Genomic DNA, 24,060 nt, shown 5'->3' with positions numbered 1-24,060 from the left:
TGCCATCGACCGAACAGCATTCTTCAGCCTTTCTATGCATGCGTTGCCTACTTCCCATCTTATTACTGACCCAGTGTGAACTCGGCATAAAGTAAGAGGAAAGAAATCTATATAATTCTGTCTGGCTTGATCATAGAAGATTGAAGCGTGAGATTGTCAAGATAATTTTACTGAATATGATTCATCGGATCGAAGGACTGTATAAAATTTAGACTTCATAGCTATTTTCAGAAGTACATTTATTGGCTCAAATGACATAAAATGCTATTTGCCGCGGTTAAATCTTTTTGATAGTAAAATTGAATTTCATGATGAATGAGATAATTTTTTATTGAATAATTCTTTTAGATATTGAATAAATTATAAAAAAATATTATATAGTACATATAAAATTTAAAGGCTGAAAGTTTCGCTTTTCTGTAGTTAAATTTAAAAAATTATATTGGATTTTAGTAAATTTGTTGTACTTTTTGAAGTTTTATCACCATTGCTTGAATTTCAAGTTCATCTTACAGAAGCCAATAAAGAATTAGAGAGATACATAATGCAATAAACAGTACATCGCAAGGCCCCTATTGCACTATAAGATATATGAGTGTCAAAATTTGAAGCTTAAAAAATATTTTGCTAAAGAATCCATTAAAATATCAAATTACATAAAATAGTATATAATTGAAAATTTTAGCGAGCATTAATCTTAGCCAAAAGTTGATTCCCAAAGGCGACTAGTACAAAATACTAGTACAGGAAAACCACTCCTTCTGGTTAAGCCATTGAATAAGAGATAAAGGAAGATCTCTGTAATTTCTTGGTACTTACTGTTTTGTTAAGCTTGATACATATTTTGAAGTAAAATTTTCTGGTAATATGGCATAAGATCTTCAAAGGCATTTCACTTAAAATTTGATTTGGATTTTGCGACCACTTTTGCGAAGAAATTAACCTTTTCATTCCAAGAGATAACTGCAACAATTTCAATAAAACGTGCTTATCTACAGAAATATTATGGGCCTTTTTCCTGTGTTATAAAAAAGCTTTTGTTTCCGATATAAATTGAAAATATTGTCCAGTTTTTCTTATATAAATACCTTTTTAGTTTTCGTTTTTAAATACGAAAAATATTTATTCATTTAATAATTAATATAATCCTGTTATATGCAGTCAAAATTAATTAAATAATGAGATAATTTTCTGAACAAACAAGGACAATTACCTACAACAAACAGAGTATTAATAAGAGGTTATCCATTTTCCATCACTTCTATATCCAAAATGTAACTTGGGAGCAAAGTGAATGCCAAATACATTATGTATATCAGGAGTTTTAATTTTTTGTTTGAAATGCAGCTCCAACTACATATTCGGTTGAAGTGAAGATTAGTGCGCTTCCCGAGTTTGTCGCCAATATGGCTACCCAACGGAACGCTCTTCTAGCAACCCTAACGCCGTTTTGTTTACTACTTTTTACAATGGTTGAGTTGTACATGAACTACAACTATTTTATGAAAAATCTTAAATTAAAAATAATAAAAAAATATCGATTAAAGATTTTAATTTTTTCTTTTTTTATAATTAAAAGTTTTTTTTTACAACTAATAAGACACTGCAATTTTATTTTTAATGTGAATACGAATAGAAAATGTTTATTCTTTCGCAATTTTTAATTGTCAGTATGCGCTTTACAAAATCGTCTGAATTCTTACTTTACGAAATTGTCAGCATTATTACTTTAAAAGTCAGTTGCAATGGAATTCTTCGCAATTTTCGTAATTCTTTTGGTGTTCTAACGGTTGGTTTCCTTAATAATTTGTTATGTCGGCAATTGCAAAAGAATGGATGTCGGTTAAATGGGATGGAAGACAGTATTTCGAAACTGCAGAATGGATTAAGGGTGAGGGGAATATATATATATATATATATATATATATATAGTCGTGGGATTTTTTTTTTAAGTTAAAAAATTCTGCCCGGCGCCTTCTACAGATGCCGTAGGATGTCTCTAACTTTTGATCTGCGCCGGTCTTAAAAAAAAACAATACTTATCAGCAAAAAATCATAATTATATTGAGAAAAGTGGTATCCGTAACTGTTCCGCAGAAGTGTTTGTTTAATTTGTCCGTCATCTTTATTGGCAATTTGTCATCCTTGGCGCAGTGTGAGGACTAAACTTCACTTTTTTAACATATTCTTCTCACATTAATATTGTAAGACAGTTGAAGAAACTTTTAAGAAGATTATCTTCATTTCACAATGCATTTAAAGAAGAACACTTTAAGTAGCAGAAATTTTGCAACAAAATCGTGCATTTCTGTTTTCAATTTTTCAACATTTTAATCGTGCATTTCTGTTTTCCAAAAAATTGTGCATTTCACCTGAAGACAATGTTACCTCATGTTTATGATATTAATTCAAAGAAAAACGAAATAAAATATGGCATGATTTACCATTTATATGCAGACTAGCAAATTTTTTTAGTTAGTTTAATAAGATTCGGAAATGAACACATCTTACCTTCTTAATGGCATGATTCTTATTCTCAGGACAGATCTAAATATTTATAGTATTTACTGATTGATTTCACGAAGTTTCGCTGCGAAATTCATCTTTTATATGGGACTAAGATTACTGAACAAGACACAATTTAAATGATTCAATCTTTCTGTAGCATTTTTAATGTAAAAGAAATAGTTAAAAAACAACAAATAAAATAATGATCCTACTTTAATTTCTTGCTAGGAAAATTTTGAACTGAAGAAGTGTGCACAATGTAGGACAGGAAATGTGAACATTTATTTTTCTTTTATTACAAATGTAAATTTGCACTCGGTTTGAGAAAATAGATATAAATAACATTTATCTCTCCTTTAAATTACATTTCTGCCTATGAAAATACAAAAAACAAAAATATTTGGAAATCTTAAAATATTTGCTTCCTCTAAGATTGCTGCATCCTATTTAACATCTCCATCGTTTTTTTAGTGATGATAAAACTTTCAAAAAATCTTCTCAGATAAGTTTGTCTATAATTGTCTGCTATCTTATAGAGATTTTACACACTTGAAGAAAGTGGTTTTCATTGTTCATCACATTCTTTTCACAAGCCATATTTAACAAATCTTCCCACCTGGTTTGCATTTCGATGCACGCACACTTTCTATCGTTGTGCTAGAAGAAAATGATTATTCTGGTAGAGGACCTAAGGAAGAAAGATAAAATCATAATTAGATGACCCATTATCTGTCAGACAGGAAATATGTCATATAAGTTTGTTTTATAAATACTTAACAGCTTGATTTCCTAAAAATAATTTCAAAATGCCTTTTGACTTTTACTTTATAAACAAATCATTGGAAAAATATTTTTAGCATTTTTTTTAAATCAATCAGAAGCAAATTCTATTGAACAGAGTTTGTTGATTTATTGCCATGACGTGAACTTTTGATTCTCGGGATCTTCGCTCCACGTAAATTAGATCTCTCCACATCTAAACCGATGACCAATGTAGAAATTGTCAAAAATGGCGTAATGCGGAACGAAATGGTTGATACTTAACCCGTCGATCCATGCCTTTTTGAAAATGAATTCAGCAAATGCGTGTGGGAAAACGAGACTTCTTGCCTTATATTCTAACAAGATAATCGCCCTAGTGGCCCTAGAAACACATATATTGAATAATATTATTTAATACTGTTGAATATAAAGTAATATGATTATAATATTTTACAATATTATACAATATTGTGCAACAAGCTGTATTATTGAGAGAAGGATTGGAATGAAGATGGCATGGTTTAAACAGCTATCAGTAACTTAAATAATAATTAAGATTAAACGGAATAATGATCCACAGTATCATTTGAATAACCTGGAATGGGCACGAATGACTGACCAAAATGGTTTTATTTTTGTTTAAAATTGTGTAACTTGCTTTGTTTCATTGCGTTTTTGACTCCATGAAGTATATTTATAATTTTGCTTCTTTGTAAACTTAATGAATTAATGATTTTGAAAGGCGAACAAATATTTTGAATCCGTTTCATTTATTTAAAATATACTTAATGTCTACAAAATATTACAACAAATGTGACTGATCTATTGTTTAGGTGATGAGATAAGTTAAGAAAATGATTTTTGGTACGAAATGATGATAAATTTGGAATAATTTAATATCATTGAATAAGAAACATCGCTTCTTTAAATTTAATATTCCTATTATTTGATGAAAATTAAGGTACATTTTTTCAGTAAATTATCTTTAAATTTAAGCACCCGTGGTGGAACTTGAAATTAAGGATTATATCTGAAAAATATTTTGCGTAATGAAAATTTGAATATTCTAATAAAGACATTTTATTAATGTATCTCAGGATTGGAAAGATAATTTATACATCACTGAGGTATGTATTCAATAAGTTAAAAATTTAAATTTTTGGAAACAAATGATTAGGGCACTATTTCTGTAATAAAATAGTTGTGATAATTTCCTAAGTATAAAAAAATTATAAAATGTATTGTTTTACTATAAAACCCATAGTTAATCTGTAAATTTTGCAATGAATTGAAATATTTATGTTGCAATACGAGTGTTGCCTTTTTTTACAAATGAACAATTGAAGGCGCTACTGAAATTTGTCTTCAGGGTATTTGTAAAATTCACAATTTTTTATCTTGGAATCAGTGGCATTTTAGAAATCGTCTGCGTATTTTGTTTACAGTGAACGTTTAAAAGAAGCAAGTGAGTGAAAAAAAAATGGAAATAACTTGTGAAGGTTTCCGTTGGATGATTTTTTTATGATTCTAAGAAAGGCCTCACTCAATAAAAATGTATAGAATCGTTTCATGAAAACTTTTGGTAGTGAAGCACCAGCAGAAAAGACTGTTTACAATTGGTTTGCAGAATTTCTTCGTGGTGTGTTGCGTTCGTCAGTGATGAATCTCGGGAAGGACGACCAAAATCAGTAGTGATTCCAAAGAACATCGATGCTGTGAGCAAGATGATTGAAGAAGATCGGCATGTCACGTATAATGAAATAGAAGCATCCTTTGGCGTATCACAAACTGCAATACATTCTATTTTGCACGAACATTAAGCTGTTAAAAAGATTTGTTCCAGATGGATTCCGCACAATTTGACAGAAGCTCAAAAAGAGGCTCGTGCAAATTGGTGTAAGGAACTGCTAAAAAAGTTCAAATTGGGAAAAGCAAAATCCGTATACAACATCGTTATAGGTGACAAAACTTAGATACATTCGTATGAACCGGAAACAAAACAACAATCCACTGTCTGGGTGTTTCAAAATGAACCGAATCCTACGAAAGTTGCTCATTCAAGAAGCATTTCCAAGAAAACGATAGCTTACAGGACATATCGCAACCATTCCTTTAGAGGATCAAAAAACTGTTGACGCTAAATGGTATACAGAAATTTGTTTGCCAAAAGTCATCAACGAAATCAGAAAAAAAAAAAAAAAAAACATCAAAAATCGCCACATCATTCTTCATCACGACAACACCAGCTCCCACACAGCACTTGAAACAATCAGGATAAAAATATCGAATTAATGTCTCATATCCCATATTCTCCTGATTTGTTGCCTAATGACTTTTCCTTGTTCCTTTATGTCAAACAAAAATTGTGTGGGCAGAGATTTTCATCACCTCAAGAAACTGTTGATGCCTTCCAAAACCATGTTTCTGAGACATCAACTTCAGAGTGGAAAAAATGTTTCAAGAATTGGTTTGAATGGTTGGAAAAGTGTATAAATCTTAAAGATGAATATTTTGAAAATCAATAAGACAGTTTGTTCCTGAAAAATTCTTTTTCTTCCATCTTTTTATAAAAACATAAAAGGCAACCCTCGTAGCTTAGACCATAATGAAAGAAAGTGCTAAAAATTGTGGTGCTATGGACATATTAGGAAATTCTCCTATAAAGATGAGTTTCCACACCTTTCATAATTTACGTAAATGGTATACTTTAGCTGAAAAAGTGTTAGAAAATAAATTTTTCGTTGTTTCTGATTTGACATGGTAACAAGACTATGGACCCAAACTAATATACAGGTGAATGATTAACTCTTTTTTGACTTTTTATCTGAAATACTACAGATTATGAAATGTGATTTGACTGATTGAATTATTATTGTAAATGTCTCAGATAGGACTTGAGCAACTTCTATGCTGTCACGAAATAAATTCATTCTTTAAATTTTTTTCTGTGAGTATTGACACATATTTCCGCTTTGTTATTAAAAAAAAATAAATCAGGATGTTTGCAGTCAAACAGATAACAACCAAACGGCTTCAGCTCACAATCTTTTTAACCTTTTCTAGGGCCGTGGGAAGTATGTCTCCCACCAAATTTTTCAATCTTTGTATGAAATTATGTAGTTTGACATAAGTTATGACAAATTTTTTTAGTAAAAAAAAAACTAAGATACTTCAGTTCTTTGTCTTACACAAAATGATGTGTCTTGATTTGTTAATTAATTATTAATCAACCAAATTAGTTAATTAATCAAATTAAATTTATCTAATAAGCTAAATGAATCCCTTTTCTTATTCTAATTTCAGGCCTAAAAATATTTAAACATAATATGATTAGAAAAAAATGGCCCTTTAATGGGTTAAATAAATTTGTAATTTCCATAAATGAATGAATAACAATGATATTCTAAATAATTAAAACTAGAAATGGAAATGCTCGGAATGCATTCAAAAATATTTTAATGGTGTCACTTCAAACTGGTGATGTAATTACAGAAGTAAAAAAAAAAAAGTTTGGATTGCCATAGTTACCAATCTTGTTGAGAGCCTAACCAATAATTACCAATTTCGGGAAGAGTCAAAAGGACATATAATAAGTTTTCATTTCATTTTTAGACACAAATATGATGAAGAAAGTGAACAAGTTCACTACTGCGATATTATACCATATGAGGTAGCTAATGTTTGAAAAATGTACTCACAGGGTGGGCATTCAGAAACATGGACGCAAGTTCCGTTCAAATCTCTTTTATATCCATCCTTGCAATCACATCCTTGACGGCACATTGTCATCTTACAAGTGTGACATATCATCTCACACGTGTTGCACTGATCCATGCAGTCGGTCTCTTCTTCTTCATCCTGGCACACAGCTGAAACAATATGCTGCTACGTAAGATTGATGAATATATGAATAGCTCATTAATATTTATTTTAAACAAAAAATAGAATTCTGATGGTAAAAGATTAATAATGCAAAATAAAAAAAGAAAGACACTAGGCAACATATACTGGGTGCCAAAGGAAAGGAGAGAAAGACAAAAAAAAAAAAAAATGATAAATGATAAAAAGGAAGAGGGGAGGAAAAAAAAGAAGTAAATGTAAAAAAAGGAAAGGAATAAAATGATAAAATTAATAATAGAAAAGAATATGAAAAAATAAATAAGAAAAAAAAACATAAATAGAGTTCATTGCTGTTAAAACTTCAAAGCGGTTCAAACACCAAGTCAGAGTTTGCATAAGAAAAAAAAAGAACTGCTCAGAGAACCGTTGTCTCTACTTTTATTTGGCTACTGTCTTTAGTAAGATTCAAACAACGATAGAGTTCACTTAACAATTGACAAATCCTTGAGAGTGGTTCAGATAAGTTGCAGAATTCTCTTGCAATAAATTGAATTGCAGTAAGACTTTCAATGAAGAAGTTTAAAAATGTTATTATGCTGTATAAGCAATTCAATGTACAGTTGAAAAATTGCTTCCTTAAAATAGAGTAATATGTAAATGATTTATATACTTGCAAATATTTTAATTCACTTTGTTTTTCCTTTTTGAAATGTCCGATATTTAAAACGTAAAAAAATCAAACTTGAAAGATTTCACTAGCATGTAAAATTTAAGATAGAATAGATTTCTATTCTGTAATTTTGTAGAAAACCATTTCCTAGAGTAAAACTTACATTATACTTAAATTATTGTATATCTAGAAATGACGTAAAATTAAATTGCTACAAAAACGAAGAGTAAATATTGGGAAAATATTTGTTTAGTGAAAGACAATTGCATAAAATGTAATTTGACTTAAGAAAGAATAATAAGCGGATGTTTCTATTTTAGAAAATGATCTCTATGATTTGCAAGGCTTTTCTCCATATCCATACATGCCGTTGAATACAGAAGGATGCAGAAAAGGTTCTTCCCAAAGCATACCTCGGGTATTCCATTAGAATTAAAATGATGAGAAAATGAACAATCTATTCAAGCGATATCATCTCTCACCACTAAGTCATCCATAGCATGAGTTTGAAGATGTTCCGCATTACCATTAATGTAGACGCACATTGAGAAGGATTACTCCAGAGACAGAACATTCTCTAGTGATGATATAGAGTCAACAAAAAATATAGAGTAATTTTTTTCCATTCATCAAAATGTTTTCGCCCTCGAGAATTCAAGGAGTGTCAAAATGTTTTTTCATCGTGATGCTCCTGAAATTAATCTTGGCTTGCATCTTTCACCATTTGGCATCTAAAATCGCAACTTTAATTAATTAAATTAAATTTACTAAAATTACTTTTTCCTGAGAAAATTATGCAACACAATGCTGATCTGTCTATACCACTGAAAACATAGTCAGCGATGTACCATCTACTTGATTTACATTATTCTGAATAACGGAGGAATAGGCCCCTTTATGAAGAAACCCTGTAGTAGTAAATAAATGTCAGTATTTGATGGATTTTGCCTTCCAAATATCCCATTCCAAACAATGTTCATGGACTGGCAGGAATATCTCTTTGCTAAATGATATGAAATATTGTGCTGTGATTTAATATTAAAAACTGTTTACGCACGCTTTTCTACCAACAAAAAAGCCAGCAAAACAAAGTTTTTGTTTTCCTGGATCCTACAAGCCACTTTCACAAATTTCGTTGTTGTATGCTTCAGAATGTTTTCTGTTTTTAAGTTTAAAATGTTGGCTTACGGATGTATTATAAGCCCTTTGAAATTATGATCTTATTGGACTCAATTTATGTCTATAATATGTTTGAAAAGATTTTAAAATAAAAACGGCAAATGTACACAAACAAATTGAGAATATTTTGTTTGATATAACTTGATTCTGGAATTTAATGAACGCGTATTATTAACCAACATAGAATTTGAGGGTTTGAAATAAAAGTAATCTAAGAATATAATAAGTTAATACTCTATTTTTTTGTGGTTGTCTCAGAAAAGGCGAGAATTCTTTTCAAAATTCATTCAAGTTATCAGTTAGAACATTACGAGAGTAAAAATTTCGGCATTTTTTCTATATGTGTTGAGTAGAACACAAATGATCTTCTGTGTTTATTTACTAAATGCAGAGAAAGTCTTCATATATCTATTCCTAAAAGAAACTGATTTGGTTCTTATCAAACAATATCTTAGTTATATCCACTTTAATTTCATTCATTCTATATCATATTTTACGTTTTTTCAGATGAATAAAATTTTTACATTTGATGTTTTGTTGTATTCTTATCTCTTTCTCATTACTCTCATTTTTTTTTTTGAGTTTGGAATTTATGGCATACTTTGAACTTTCTAAAAGACGAATATTATTATGATGCTATATTAAAAAAACTTTAAACTAGAAGTTTCAATAAAATGAATAATTTATAAAACCTTATTTTAAAGATTTATTTAAATTTTTCCTTTTTCTTCATAAATAAAGAAATAAAATATCCTCGAATGACGCCAGCAGAAAATCTGACACCATTTAATAAATGTCATATGTAATATGCCATTTAAATACCACATTAGTGCATATATACAATAATAGTCAACTTTTTTTGAATAGAAGGACTTCGACGCAGCGAACCTCTTTGGATATCGGAAATATGTGCGATATCCAAAATACCATGTAATCTAGGCTTTAACTAGACAGTTACTTACGTTCTTGACAGTCTTCTGGATCTACACACTTCCCGTCGACATCCATTATGAGACCATCCCTGCAGTAGCAGCCTGGTTCGCAGTCATCTGGATGGTCCACGCAAGCCTCAGCTCTTGCGAAATTCGGACAAGTATTGTGACACTTGGGTTTGCAGTCATACCATTCTTCATCGAGGCCACAAGTTACTGAAAGCAGACCCATGATATATGCTTAAAATGTTTAAGTATGTAAAGCAATATGTTTAAACTTTTAAGTTGACCATTAGTTTGAAGATTTTGCGATAGCGGTAACACTGAAGGATGGCCTTTCCTAGAGCATCAAATAATAAAAAAAGATGATAGAAGGAAGGACTGTAAAAAAAGACATGCAATTTAAAATAAAAATTAATTAATGAAATTTATATGTGAAGAGATTATTATCACACAAAAAAAATTAAAAGAGATTCGAATCTCTCGTCCAAAATATTGCAGTTTAATAATGTTTTAAAACTGATTCGTCAATAATTATTTTAAGCAAAATTTTTATTTTTAATTAACGATAACATAAGCACAAAAAAGGTTTTTTAAATCTTCGCAACGCGCATGTATAAAATCCTTAGTACTAAGAGAATGGGAAGCACTCTTGTAACATATACAATACAATTTATTAATTGTATGCATGTCTATGAATGCTATCACATTTAAAAAAACTATAGAAAAACATATACAAGAAAAAAATGTATTATTGTGATATTAATAATTTAAAATTCCAAAAATTAGTGGAAGAAAAGGATATTTAAAACTTGAGTTGAAATTTTGATGCCAAATTTTTGCTTCTCTCCTTAGACATATTTCGATGTTTGCTGGCATAAAATAAGAGAGAACGGGCATTCTATTAATGATAATAATAATTATTATTTTAATTATGCAATCCCTGCAATTACTTAAGTATTTCCATAATTATTAAAACGTATTTTAAATTCTGTTCATGATTATCTACATGAAAAAAAATATTTAAGAGTAATTTGTCTCTAAGTATAATTTGTTCTGTGTAAGTGTTTACTTAAGTATTATCTGAATTTATAAATAATGTAATTCTGTTTTAAAGGCAGTTGGTATTAAAAGTTTATGCAAACTAATATATCAAGTGTCAAGGAAATATTAAATATATGAGAATAAAGAATCTTTTAAGTTATCTTTTCTTAATCTCTTAAATTAAATTTTAATCACTTATAGTATCGACATAGAAACTTCATATTTTTTTACGGCTAAATATTATTTATCAGATTCTAGAGTGGGAACACAAAGCAATCTGTACGTTAATGCGTCAAACGATGGGAATTTAAAATTTCGTTTATTTTGAAAGCTTTCAAGAGGCAATTAATTAATTTTTTATTAATTAGTGTTAAGAGTCCTGAAGTTGAGTATAAGAATTCAAAAGTTGCTGAACATAATAACAGATGGGATGAAAATTGATCTTTCATCAGTAAGAAAGCACTTTCAAGCAATGGCGAATTTGGTTCACAATTTTATGCAGATCTGCTGTTTAAGTGTTAGAGACGACATCTCAATTTTCATCCATTTACATAGCTTGATGAAGTTCAAAGTTTCCATTTTTACATAATCAAGATAGCGGATATAATTATAGTTGTTTTTCTGTCCCAATATTGTATATAAAAAAGGAGCTTTATCCGATTCTCTAAGCCAATTTTCTTTATGATTACTATATAAATTTTTATGTATATTTCTTATTTGAGAAAATGGAATATTTAAAATTTCTTAGATACAAACGCGTATTCAGTATATAAGGCAATTCCGGTTTCATTTAAATGCCACATTCTTACATTCAAAGCAATCTCCTGGAGCCACACATCTGCTCTTTTCGTCAATGAGAAGCCCCTTCTTGCATCCGCATCCAGGTAGGCAGAAATTGGGACAGGGGGTGTCGCTGTCATAGTTGAAGCAGGTGTGCTGACACATAGGCACACAAGCATAGTAGCTCTCGTTTTCGTTACAGTTTACTCCTAATTAAAAAATAAAAGAAATTTCATTTTGTTTCTGTGTTTAAAAAGAGAAACCAGCTGTAGCCTGTTTTTTTTTATTCTTGTTGATTCTATTTAAATGTTTTTTTTTAATATTTGCATAAGCAAAGGAGATAAGTAAACCAGCAGGAGTGGTCCAACAAAACTTTCTCGCATACTATCTATCTAATACACGTCATGTCAGAGAATGCTTTACATGGCACTGGCATACAATAGTTACGAAATATGGCTTTTGGCGTGAATTTAGCATTTTTCTGGATTTAGTTATCCTTGGCGAGTTATTTGGTGATTAATCCCTGATATACCTTAAGAGTATCTATATTATATACGTCCTTTTCAACCGATTGAAACAAACATTTGACGCAAAATTACACTTGTAGTCCAAGAATACCATACCGAATTTGAAATATTTAAATCATTCCGTTTTTGAATTATCGCGTCTACATGTTTCTGAAAGTACAGACAAACAGACTATCAGCTTCTCATTGGATTTGGATCAAAGTTAAAAGTGTTTACACTATAGAATCTGTTCATCGAATTTTATCTATCTATCCCTTTTAGTTTTATAATGAGCGTGTTAACTTGTATTCGAACAGTCAGATAAACGGATAGATTTTACTGAAAATTGAAAGAAATTTGTGAATTTTTTGTAAAGAAAGTATAACAAATTTCAACTGTCTATCTCAAAGCAGTTTTGTGCTATTTTTATTACAGACAGACAGACGGGCATTTTCCAAAAATGCAATTTCCTAACTCTAAAAGATCTAAAACGTGGAAATTCGTCAAAATCTCGAGTTTTTTTTTTTACACGATTACTATACTTTCTCTATACTACGAAATTTGAAAGCCGAATTGTAATATTCAAATGTAGAAATTTCTTTATTTGTTATTTTATTCTACCTTGGATGATTCCCTTCCCCCACCCCATACATTTGCTAGTTGCACCGTTTCTAATGACCGAAGAAAAAAAATCATGCTACAGTGGGATCAAGTTTTGGAAAGTTTTGATCAAGTGTCACTTTTTTTGATCCGGCCGCTGTTCGAAATGACAACGTCCATTTCTAATAGTCTTTTTATAGCTTTGAAATGTGATGAAAATTTGAAGAAAAATGCTAAATAAAATCTTGCATTGCCTTAATTTTTAGATAACAATTATATGAAATCTCAAACTGCTTTTTAAGGTGGGAATTTCAAAGGAAAACAAAACCATTATCATTTTGCATTATCTCCTTATAAAATTATTCGATTATTCTAATTGATTAGTTATTATTTTTGAAGTCAATCATTTATCCCTCTTAGTTCATTGCTTACATACGGGATCGCCTACTCTTGTCTTCAATCATTGATAAGAAATATAATTATCATGCGTATGGCGATACATTAAGATCGGGGTGTGGGGCTAAACCATCTATATATTGGTAGTTATTGGGAGAGAATGATATATAATGGTTTGATGATCTACTACTTATACCATTTTTTGTGCCTAAATGATAAACTGCTAGTAAAATACCTTTTTTCACTTGTAAGGACTGGAAATCATCAGATTTGTTCGAATAGAAATCAAAAACATGAAATCTTTAAGAGGTCATATGTAATTTAATTTAAGATAAAAAAAGAGTTACCTCTATTCTTTGCTCATATAAAACAGAATCTACTATTTTTTCTTCAATGTAAAACATTTTGAACTGTTTTCATAACGTACATACAAAGAGCAAAATTTCTTTTACTTGTAATAATTTAATGACTCTGATTTATTAGACTCATGTAAACTGATAATGATTATAAACTAGTAATTTGTAATAATTTTTTCAAAAATGATTATGCTTTGCTTCCAACTTCATCTACAAACAAAATTTAATTTAAAACTTGGTTTTAGAACTTAGAAGTATACAAATTTATGTATACTCAAAAAGTAAAATAGATCATATTACGATATATATATATATATATACATATATGTATATAGTATCTGACCTGGTGGAGGTTCAATTGTTGTATAATTGTTCAGTGGACTGGTATAAAATCCTTCCGTTGCTGCGCCGCTATCAGTAGGATAATTATCTGAAAATATTTGCACCTGTTAGAAAGTAATAATACATCGTTGGTACTGAATGAATCATAGAGAAGAACATTTTTCTATGTAAAATTTTCGAACATATTCATTTAAAAAGAATAAAATAATAATAGCAATTTAAAATTAAAACTGAATTAAAAGCAATATGTTCTGGAATAAAAAAAAGCACTTAATATTTTATATTTTAAGAAAGATTTTAAAATTTCATTATTATAATTATTTTTATATTCGCAATAATTATTAATTATATTATTTTCTTAATTGTAATTACTATTATTATTTAAATAAAAGGATTATTCCCATTTTTATGGGAATAAGTTTATTTGAAATATGAGGGAGTAGATTTCAAGAATAATTTTAAATTGCAATATGAAGCGTGGTTACAATTAACGAGCCTTATTACATCTGCAGCTTATCTATAAATAGAGCTACAAGTAACCGGGGTAAAACGTAGCTCTTCTATAATGCAATTTCTTTGTAATATGACTCGAGAATCAAGTAAAACTTTAACACAATATGACATCCTGAAATTCGATAGTACTCTAAATGAATTCGAAAAATCTTTGCACACCATGGTATCCCAGAATTGTATTAAAAAATCGAATAATTAAGAAAACGGTATGGTATTTAGAATTCAATGACACTCTAATAAAAGTATTCGAGAACTAAGAAAATTCTGTTTCAACTGTTTCAATTGGTAATAGGTTTTAAAAGCAAAATGTACCTCATTCGAATACATATTTTTACTTGAACTATACCGAGCGTAATAAGAACTCTTAGAACAAACTTAGTAGAGCATGATATCTGGAATATAACAATTGTAGTTCAGATTACTTTGTTTTTAATTTAACAGGTAAAATGAAGGTGAAAATTTCAAAAAAGAACTTCACAATGTTTAGCATTTTAGAATAATAAAAGTGTAAAGATATTTCAGCAAAATTTACCAATAATATAACATTGAAATAAATTAAACTTTTACAAAAACAACAGAATAAGAACTAGAATAACGCTGAAAAAAATTAAAATGACAAATATATTCTGTGAAATGAAAATTCGTTTGTTTAATGGCAATTAATAACAATGAAAGAAGAAAGCATTACATGGATGTACCAAAGCTATGTATTAGACTTTAAAACATTACCATGGATGTACCACACTAAAACAATATTTTCTTAAAATGTTTATCTCTTTTAATTAAATTATGTTACGAAAATATATACAATAGATTGATTTTTTTTACTTCGGGAATTTATTTAATCCTCCTTTTTAGTGTTATTTTTGTTATTTTATGAAGCGGATTCATGAGTGTAATTTTTAAGAACCAAACAATACGTTATATAGGTATTTTATCTGTATCTTTTTTATCTGATTCTTCAAGACCAGATGGCTTAGAGGAAGACCTTGACTTCATGAAGAGATAATCCCGAATTCATGTCCTAATTTCGTTGATGACTTAACCATATTCGCGGATAACTTAGCTAAGACAGTCTCAGCTGACATATTTCATGGTGATGCAACTCTGACTTATTTTGAAATCTCCTCTATAAAAAAAATGGAATCGAGTGCACTTTGGAGAGTCCCACCTGCTCACTCTTGGTACTTTGGTAAGAGTTCCGGTTGGTGTCACAGTCTGGATATCACTAGAAAACACTAAACGGCTCTCTCTCGTTTTTTGACTGGATACACCAAATCCCTCACCTTCCAACACGGCCGGAGGATCTTTGCTGAATGTCCTTGGTGCAAGGCAGACCATGCCTCCCCCCCCAATCATATTCTTAAATGTTTAAATTTTATTATTTTTGATATTTTAAGGGATCCGCTATTGTTTTTGGACTTTTTAGAGATCCTTGGTTTCATGGAGGTGGTATAGCTGCGCTATACCACCTGGGGTCAGAAACAACAACAACAATAACATATTCTCCGATTTGTCGCTCCTTATCATTGGTCTTACGCCAAATTTTATGTAAGGTGTTATGAAAATACAGAACAAGAGAAGCTAGATCCTGTGGCATACTTTTAGTTTGGCACTAACACAAAATTATGAATGCATTTATAGAATATATTTTTCTTAGATAACTGAAATATGAAATGAAAGCAATAGAAAATGAATGGAAGTTGAAATTTATATTCATAGAATAAGAAATTATCTGGACTAGTTTCTTGAAATAGAATTTAAAAGAAGTACGTGAATGAATGCGTAAATGTGATTAGTTTTTCAAGTTATCATATTCTCTCATACTTTTCTCATCTTTTTTCACATAAATTATCAATTTAAACATAAATTGAGCACTAAAGAAATTTTAAAAAACAGATTAGGTCAGTTCAAAGGATAATAACTCTATGAGATTGTTCTTAATTGAGTTTGAATTATAAAATTTTGAATCAGTTGGTGGATAACTTTCATTTGCCTCCTACTGGTCAATTTTGTTTTTCATCTTTCCATACAACACAATTTGGTGTTTTATTGCATATTCAACTGTACCCTCACAATAATAATATCGGAACGCTGTGTTTTACTAAAAATTCTATTTTGGCGTTTATTGATGACACAGTGGCCAGTGTGAACCTACTAACAAAACAACATGTAGGTATAAGCGAAAAAGCCAACACACTACAGATTGCCGGTGCATTACATAAAAGAAAAAAGATACACCAGATAATGTAGACAACCCAAGTTTAATGGAACGAGAATTCGCAATAGTTCAATAACATGGGAGCACTATTGACAATTTGAGAAAGCTGAATCGCTATGGATTTATAAATCATGAAAGTGCATTTGTTGATAAATAAAAAATCAGTGGCATTTCTATGGAAGTAATTGGTGCAATTTCCAACATCATGTATAAAGATTGCAATTTAAGTTCTTACATTTATTATAATGAAAGCATTAATATTAAGAAATTATTAATGATTACAAGATAACTTAAATCCAATATTATTATTGAGGTTAAATTGTAAAATATTTCGTAACATGTAATTTACTTACCCAATGACTCTTCACTTGTTAGTTCGTCCACGCTATATGCATTTTCTTCAGAAGTATTTTCAGATGTGGAGAGAGAAGAAACTGCTAAATTTGTAGTGACGTTTTCTTCTGTATTATCATTTGATTGGTTGGATGTAATATTTGTAACGGTCGATACTGTAGATGATTCTGTACTTGCTTCAATCAGAGACATTAATGGTGATGATGTACTGACTTCTGAAATTTCTGTTTTATTCTCTGTCTCTTCTGAATTAGATTTAGATGTTTCTGTGGAAATTGGGAAATTTTTATCAGTATTCACTGATGTAAGCTCTGCATTTTCAGCCGTCGAGGAAAATTTGGGCAATTCCTTATCAACAACTGATTTAGTCACACTTGGAATTTCGGTTCTTGTCGAAAATGAAGTTTCAATATTTGTAGTAGAGGGAGCTTCAGTGGTTGTTTCTGTTGAGATTTTAGAGACTGTTGCTGTTTGAGATACGGTAGTTGTAGTTATTGGAATTTTAGTAGTTACAGTTGGATTTTCAGTTGTCATGATTGGAAATTCAGTGCTCTTTGCTGAAATATCTTTTGGCGCAATAGGAATTTCAACGGTTGTTGTTGGAAATTCTGTTGGCTTAATAGGGTTTTTGGTTGTTGTAGTAGGAATTTCGTTGAAAATTGTAGAGATTCCTGCGGTTGCTGTGGGTATTGCGGTAGTTGTGATAAGAATTTCAGAAGTTGTTGTAGGATTTTGAGTGGTTGTTGTAATAATTGTAGTAGTCGTAGAAGGGACTTCAGTAGCTGTGGTAGGAATTTTAGTGGTTGTGGGTATCGCTGTTGCGATAGTGTTTTCTGTAGTTGTCGTAGGAATTTCAGTGGTTGTAGTTGAGATTTCAGTAGTTGCACTGGAAGTTTCAATTGTTGTGGGTACTGCTGTTGTGGTAGAAATTTCAGTGGATGTAGTAGGAATTTGAATAGTTGTGGTTGGGATTTCAACAGTTGTAATAGGAACTTCGGCGGTTGTTGTGGGCATCGCTGCTGCTGTAGTAGCTGTAGGTGTTTGAGTACTTGTTGTGGTAGATATTGCTCTGGTTGTAGTAAGGACTTCAGTAGATGTAGTCGGAATTTCAGGGGTTGTGTCTGGTATTTCAGTAACTGTAGTAGGAATTTCAGTCGTTGTAGCTGGTATTTCAGTCGTTGTAGCTGGTATTTCAGTCGTTGTAGCTGGTATTTCAGTAGCTGTAATAGGAATTTCAATGGTTGTGACTGGTATTTCAGTAACTGTAGTAGGAGTTTCAGTCGTTGTGGTTGGTATTTCAGTAGCTGTAATAGGAATTTCAATGGTTGTGACTGGTATTTCAATAACTGTAGTAGGAATTTCAGTCGTTGTGGCTGGTATTTCAGTAGCTGTAATAGGAATTTTAATGGTTGTGACTGGTATTTCAGTAACTGTAGTAGGAATTTCAGTCGTTATGGCAGGTATTTCAGTAACTGTTGTAGAAATTTCAGTCGTTGTTGTGAGTATTGCTGCGGTTGTGGTAGGGATTTCAGAGGTAGCAGTAGGAATTTGAGTAGTTGTTGTGGTAGGAATTGCTGTATTTGTGATAGGGACTTCAGTAGTTGTAGTAGGAATTTCAATTATTGTAGTTGGATTTTCAGTAGCTGTAGTAGGGATTTCAGTGATTATTGTGGGTAATGCTGCAATTGTAGTAGGGATTTCAGTGGTTGTTGTGGGTAATGCTGCAGTTGTAGTAGGGATTTCAGTGGTTGTTGTGGGTAATGCTGCAGTTGTAGTAGGGATTTCAGTGGTTGTTGTGGATAATGCTGCGGTTGTTATGGATAATTCTGCGGTTGTTGTGGGTAATGCTGAGGTTGTAGTAGGGATTTCAGTGGTTGTGATAGGGACTTCAGTAGATGTAATAGGAATATCAGTCACTGTGGTTGGCTTTTCAGTGGCTATAGTAGGAATTTCAGTGGCTGTAGTAGGAATTTCAGTGGCTGTAGTAGGAATTTCAGTGGCTGTTGTGGGCAATGCTGGGGTTGGGGTAAGAATTTCAATAGTTGTAGTAGAAGTTTGAGTAATTGTTGAAGTAGGAATTGCGGTCGTTGTGGTAAGAATTTCAGCAGATGTGGCAAGAATTTTAGTAGTTGTAGTAAAAATTTCATTGGTTGTTGTTGGAATTTCCATAGTTGTTGGATATATTGTAGTAGGAGATTCAATAGTAGTTGAGAGGGCTTTAGCAGTTGTAGTAGAGCTTTCAGTAACTGTGGTAGGGATTTCGGTAATTTCAGTAAGACTTTCAGTAGCTATAATAGGAAATGAATTAGTTTTTGTTGGATGTGAAGCAGAAGGATTTGATGGAGTTTGAGTTGTAGTTTCTAACAAGCTAGTTATACTAGATGTGAAAGTTCCAGTTATTGTAGTTGCTGATTCTTTCTCTATTTCTCCGGTCTCTGAAGAAGAACCAAGGCCTGTTTCTTCATGATCAGCAGCTAGAAATGAAACCATCTTGAATTTTTGCAATCAGTTAAAAAAATATTTCACTTATTCAATACTTTCTTTTAATTTTATACTTTATAAAAAATAAAAATAAAATAATATACTGTAGAATATAACTGTAAAAAATAATATACTGTACTGCTGTTGTTTTATTCAAATATTAAAACTCCTTGTTGGATTCCAAACACTATTAACACTTCATCTCAATTTAAGATATTAATTAAAGAAACTCAGTTAATAGATAATGCCGTGATTGTGTTTTAGTGCGGTTTTATAAGAAATAATCATTCAAAAATATTCAGTATATCAGATTAAAACAATTTTGTGTTCTTCATTAAATATGTAATCGCTTTTTTAATGAAATAAAATAAATTTAAAATTATTTTCCAAAATACATCATTTTTTCTTTCAACCGTTTTTCCTTATAATTTTATTTGTAAATATTTTTTTGGATAGTGTTGGTTGATTGAAGAAATGAAATAATTTGAATCTCAATTTAGCAATTATTTTTTTCATCGATATCTTTTCGTCTTAGATTTGTATTTTGAAAACTATGAGTTTTCTTAGAGTATTTAAAAATGTATACTGAAATAATTAACTACTTCTTAGTTTTATTGAAACCGAATAATATGACAATATTTTTAAAATACAAGTAGGAAATAACCATAAAAGATTATAGAAGAACAATTAATCTTCAAACTAAATGCACTTGCTGAACGATTTGTTTTAACTATCTTATTCATTAAAAATATTTTATAATTCTCAAAATCTAATTTCAATAGGAAGGATCTACTTTTATTTCGATTACTTTTATTTGTTTTGGTTTTGCATTCTTTTTTATTCACTTGGTTAAGATCCTTCGTTATCAATTATTAATTCAAAAAAAGTCTAAACTCTCTAGTATAAAACTATTTACTTACTTTCAAGCTGAAGAATATATTTGAAAAGACAATTTGAAAAAAAAAATCTTCAGGATCATGGGTATTAATTTGTTTAAAAAATCTTAGAATAATATAAAAAAAAATTCTGTCACATAAAATTTCATGAGAACGTAAGAATGCTACACATTTGAATTTCGTTTCGGTTTCGAGAATCAGATCATGAAAGAAATTTGAATTAATTTTTATTGTCAGTGAATACCGTTGCTGCACCGATATATTCTAAATATTAAAGTAAAAAAATTACAATATTTTAATGATTATTTTTGGATAGAGCTAATTGAATTAACGAAATCTTGTTTTCATGAAATGGCAGAATTTTACCTGGTAATGCTTATGAGTTGCCATATTGCCTGTAAGTTTCCTCAAAATGTAAAATTGTACAATTGTTTTACAAGACCTAGAATAATTATGTGTGGTTGCTGTTTAATTAGTCGGTGATCCCTAAGAAAGTGGTAAGCAGATCGAACCTCCTTACTGCGATTTACGAGGCAGTCATTCTTTCCCGTCTTGATTATGGGTGCATGGTGTATGGATCTGCACGCCCTAGTGTTTTGCACAGACTGGACACTATCCATCATTCTGCATTGAGAATCTGCTCCGGTGCCTTTCGAACATCCCCCATAGAAAGCTTGTATAACATCTGCCACCAACTGCCCCTCTATTTAGGGCGTAAAAAAATTACCGCCTTATATTACTTCCGAACGCAGTCTCTTCCGAAGCACCCTATATCTGAATTAACCCTTCCAGCAAGTCTTAGGAGAATTTATGATGCTCGTTCCTCCTGCATTCCACCGTTCAGTGTGAGAATAGAAACGCTTCTGCAGGACTCGGGCCTTAATAATTCCACAATTAATTCTATTAATCACTTTTATTTTCCACCATGGGATAAGCCAGAATTTTCCTTCTTAAATCCATTTTTGGGAATTGAAAAATCTACAACAGCATCTGTGATTTTTCAACAGTTATTTTTCTATCATCGCTGTTAGTATTCATCTTTCATACCTGTTTTTACAGATGGCTCGAAATCGGATGGGAATGTCGGTTGTGGCATTGTATTTCCATCTGCTATACTGAGCTATCGTTTAAATACCAGTTTTTCAATCTTTACTGCGGAACTAATAGCAATTTCCTGTGCACTTCAGGAAATTTCGATATCTACTAACCGAAGTTTCGTTATTTATACTGACAGTCTGAGTGCTTTGGAGACGCTCTCTCACCCCGACAATCAAATGCATCCTGTGGCCTTAGAAATTTTGAACATTTTATGCCTTCTTCGAAATAAGGCATTTAATATTTTATTTTGTTGGGTACCGAGTCACTCGGGCATTTCAGGAAATGAAGCAGCAGACTGTGCTGCAAAAGCTGCTTCTTCATTTCTTTAACAAAATCTGCCATACAGTGATGCGAAAAAGTTCTTTATTCTTCATCTCTATTCCACTTGGCAGACAAACTGGAATGAACAGGTTCATAACAAATTACATACCATCAAACCTTTCATTGGATTATGACCTGCACTCCCTATCCGGGGGTTGGATGTTAAATTGACCCGCTTCCGTATAGGACATACACGTTTTACTCATAAACATCTCATTTGTGGAGAGAGGAAACCCATGTGTCCTACATGTTGTATTGATTTTACTGTAAAACACATTCTTATTGAATGTCCAGATTTTAAATCACATCGTGAGTTATTTTTCCAGTCATCGTCTCTAACTATGCAGGACTTGGTGGGTGAAAAACACCACCCAAAACTTTTTAATTTTTTAAAAGATATTCGCTTTCTTATGTGTATATGATAAATATTTATCTTGGATAAACTTAATCCTTTTTTCAATTGCGCTCTTTTTATTAACTTTGTAATTTTTTACCAGTTGTATCTTATTTTCATATTTGAGGCATTTTCTTATATTTATAGTTTCATTGAACTTGTGTTTTAATTTTTAAATACTACTCTTGTTGCTGGATATGATTTATTTTTAACCATATGTATGGCGCAGTTCAGCCAAGATTGGCTCTTGTACCATTAAACCTCATAAACCATAAACCAACCAAACCCTAAGAAAGAGCTTTTCGAAACTTGAATTAAAAATGTATCAAAATTTTAACATTTTCCTCTGTAACTTCAAAATATATTATTATACATAAAATGTTTTTAGATCATTTAAAAATTAAAAAAAAAAAAAAATCAATCGTTTCAGTGATATTGATATCATTTCTGTACAATCTTATCTCTTAATGTAATTAATTTTATATACTTTTAAATTTATTTTGCAGTAAAATTTTTTGTTGTTTTAGTTATTGAATTTATACTCACGCGCTTTGTACTGAAATTAAATACACTTTGTTTGCATGAGCTTTATTATTATTGCATAATTAAAAGTAAATGCCATCAAAACATAACTTGTAAAAAAAAAAAAAAAAAACAAGATTGTTTTGACCATCGCATGAAAACACAATGTATCTTTACATTAAATTAGATTACATTAACATATTATATTAAATTAGATAGTTTAGTGCGATTGCCAAGTCAATTTATATATTTAAACCATAAAAGATTTTAAATATTGATATGGTCACTATAAGATGTTGTTAGGTTAGCTAATTAAGTAATAACTTAAGACAGAAGGGCCTTTAAGTAGGGACTGAATAAATTGACCGACTTGGTATTACATGGATCTTACAACGTTTTACGCTAGAAGAACTGTTGCGAGACTTGGTTTTTTTTACAAGTTATGTTTTTGATGGCATCTCATTTCTTTTTGTAGATAGTCCTTTTCTTATTTTTGTATGTAGTCTTCCTCTTTTTAAACTTAGTAGTAGTATACTTAGTCTTAGTAAACTTAGTAGTAGTAGTTTGTGTGATACGCAGCTATTTACAACCTTACTTACGTACATATGAATACGCACGTACGTAACTGGCTTGGCAACACTCATTATACATTCATATGTATGTATTCATAATAATAAGTGTATATATATATATATATATATATATATATATATATATATATATATATATATATATATATATATATAAACACTTATTATTTCATTATTATTATTTATACATATTCTGGTACACTGAGCCATTCACCGCAAATGTAAATTTGTAATCTGGGGGCACGGTATCCTATATATTTATATGGGATTACAAAGTTACTTATGCAGTTGGTGTATCTGGAAAACTAGAACGAAATTGCAAAATATTTTAGTTTATCCTTGATTTATATACTAAACACTAATTGTATTCTAAATTTGAAGCTTCTATGTCTGCTAGAAGTGCCTTAGAGTTTTGATGATCAGTCAGTTAGTCAGTCAGTGACAAAATTCACAAACTTTGACTAGTTATAATTCTTAAACAGCTGATTTAAATTTAATGAAATTTGAAATATACCGTGTTTATATAATGTCTACTTCGTTATTGAAAATTCAGGCTTCTAGTTTTATCCGCAACGAAGTTATAGGGGGTCGAAAATGGCCTATACTGCTTCGAGAAAAGGATGGTACGGCCGTGCCGCTTGTTTTTGCTTGACTTGGCGGGAACACTGCCGTGCCCCAGATATAAAAAATAAAATGCAGGCACACGAATCAAACTTATAAGAAATAAGATATTATAATGCTTCGATTTTTTTTTT

General features: G+C 30.6%; 1 protein-coding gene across 1 annotated transcript in view; it reads right to left on the bottom strand.

Annotated features, from left to right (window-relative positions):
- Positions 1-2,766: 2,766 nt before the first annotated feature.
- Positions 2,767-24,060, bottom strand: part of LOC129963071 (mucin-4-like) — a 63,261-nt gene continuing 41,967 nt past the window's right edge. The window contains exons 8-13 of the mRNA XM_056077108.1: positions 17,003-19,477; positions 13,917-14,003; positions 11,745-11,924; positions 9,922-10,107; positions 6,969-7,139; positions 2,767-3,196 (exon numbers count right to left, since the gene is read on the bottom strand). Coding sequence (XP_055933083.1) covers positions 3,180-3,196; positions 6,969-7,139; positions 9,922-10,107; positions 11,745-11,924; positions 13,917-14,003; positions 17,003-19,477 — 3,116 coding nt within the window. The 3' untranslated portion in view covers positions 2,767-3,179. The remainder of the gene's footprint in view (positions 3,197-6,968; positions 7,140-9,921; positions 10,108-11,744; positions 11,925-13,916; positions 14,004-17,002; positions 19,478-24,060) is intronic.

Source organism: Argiope bruennichi, chromosome 1 (genome assembly GCF_947563725.1).
Source record: "Argiope bruennichi chromosome 1, qqArgBrue1.1, whole genome shotgun sequence".
NCBI lineage: Eukaryota > Metazoa > Arthropoda > Arachnida > Araneae > Araneidae > Argiope > Argiope bruennichi.
The sequence above is the reverse complement of the archived record's forward strand: the minus strand, read 5'-3'. Positions and strand labels throughout refer to the sequence as shown.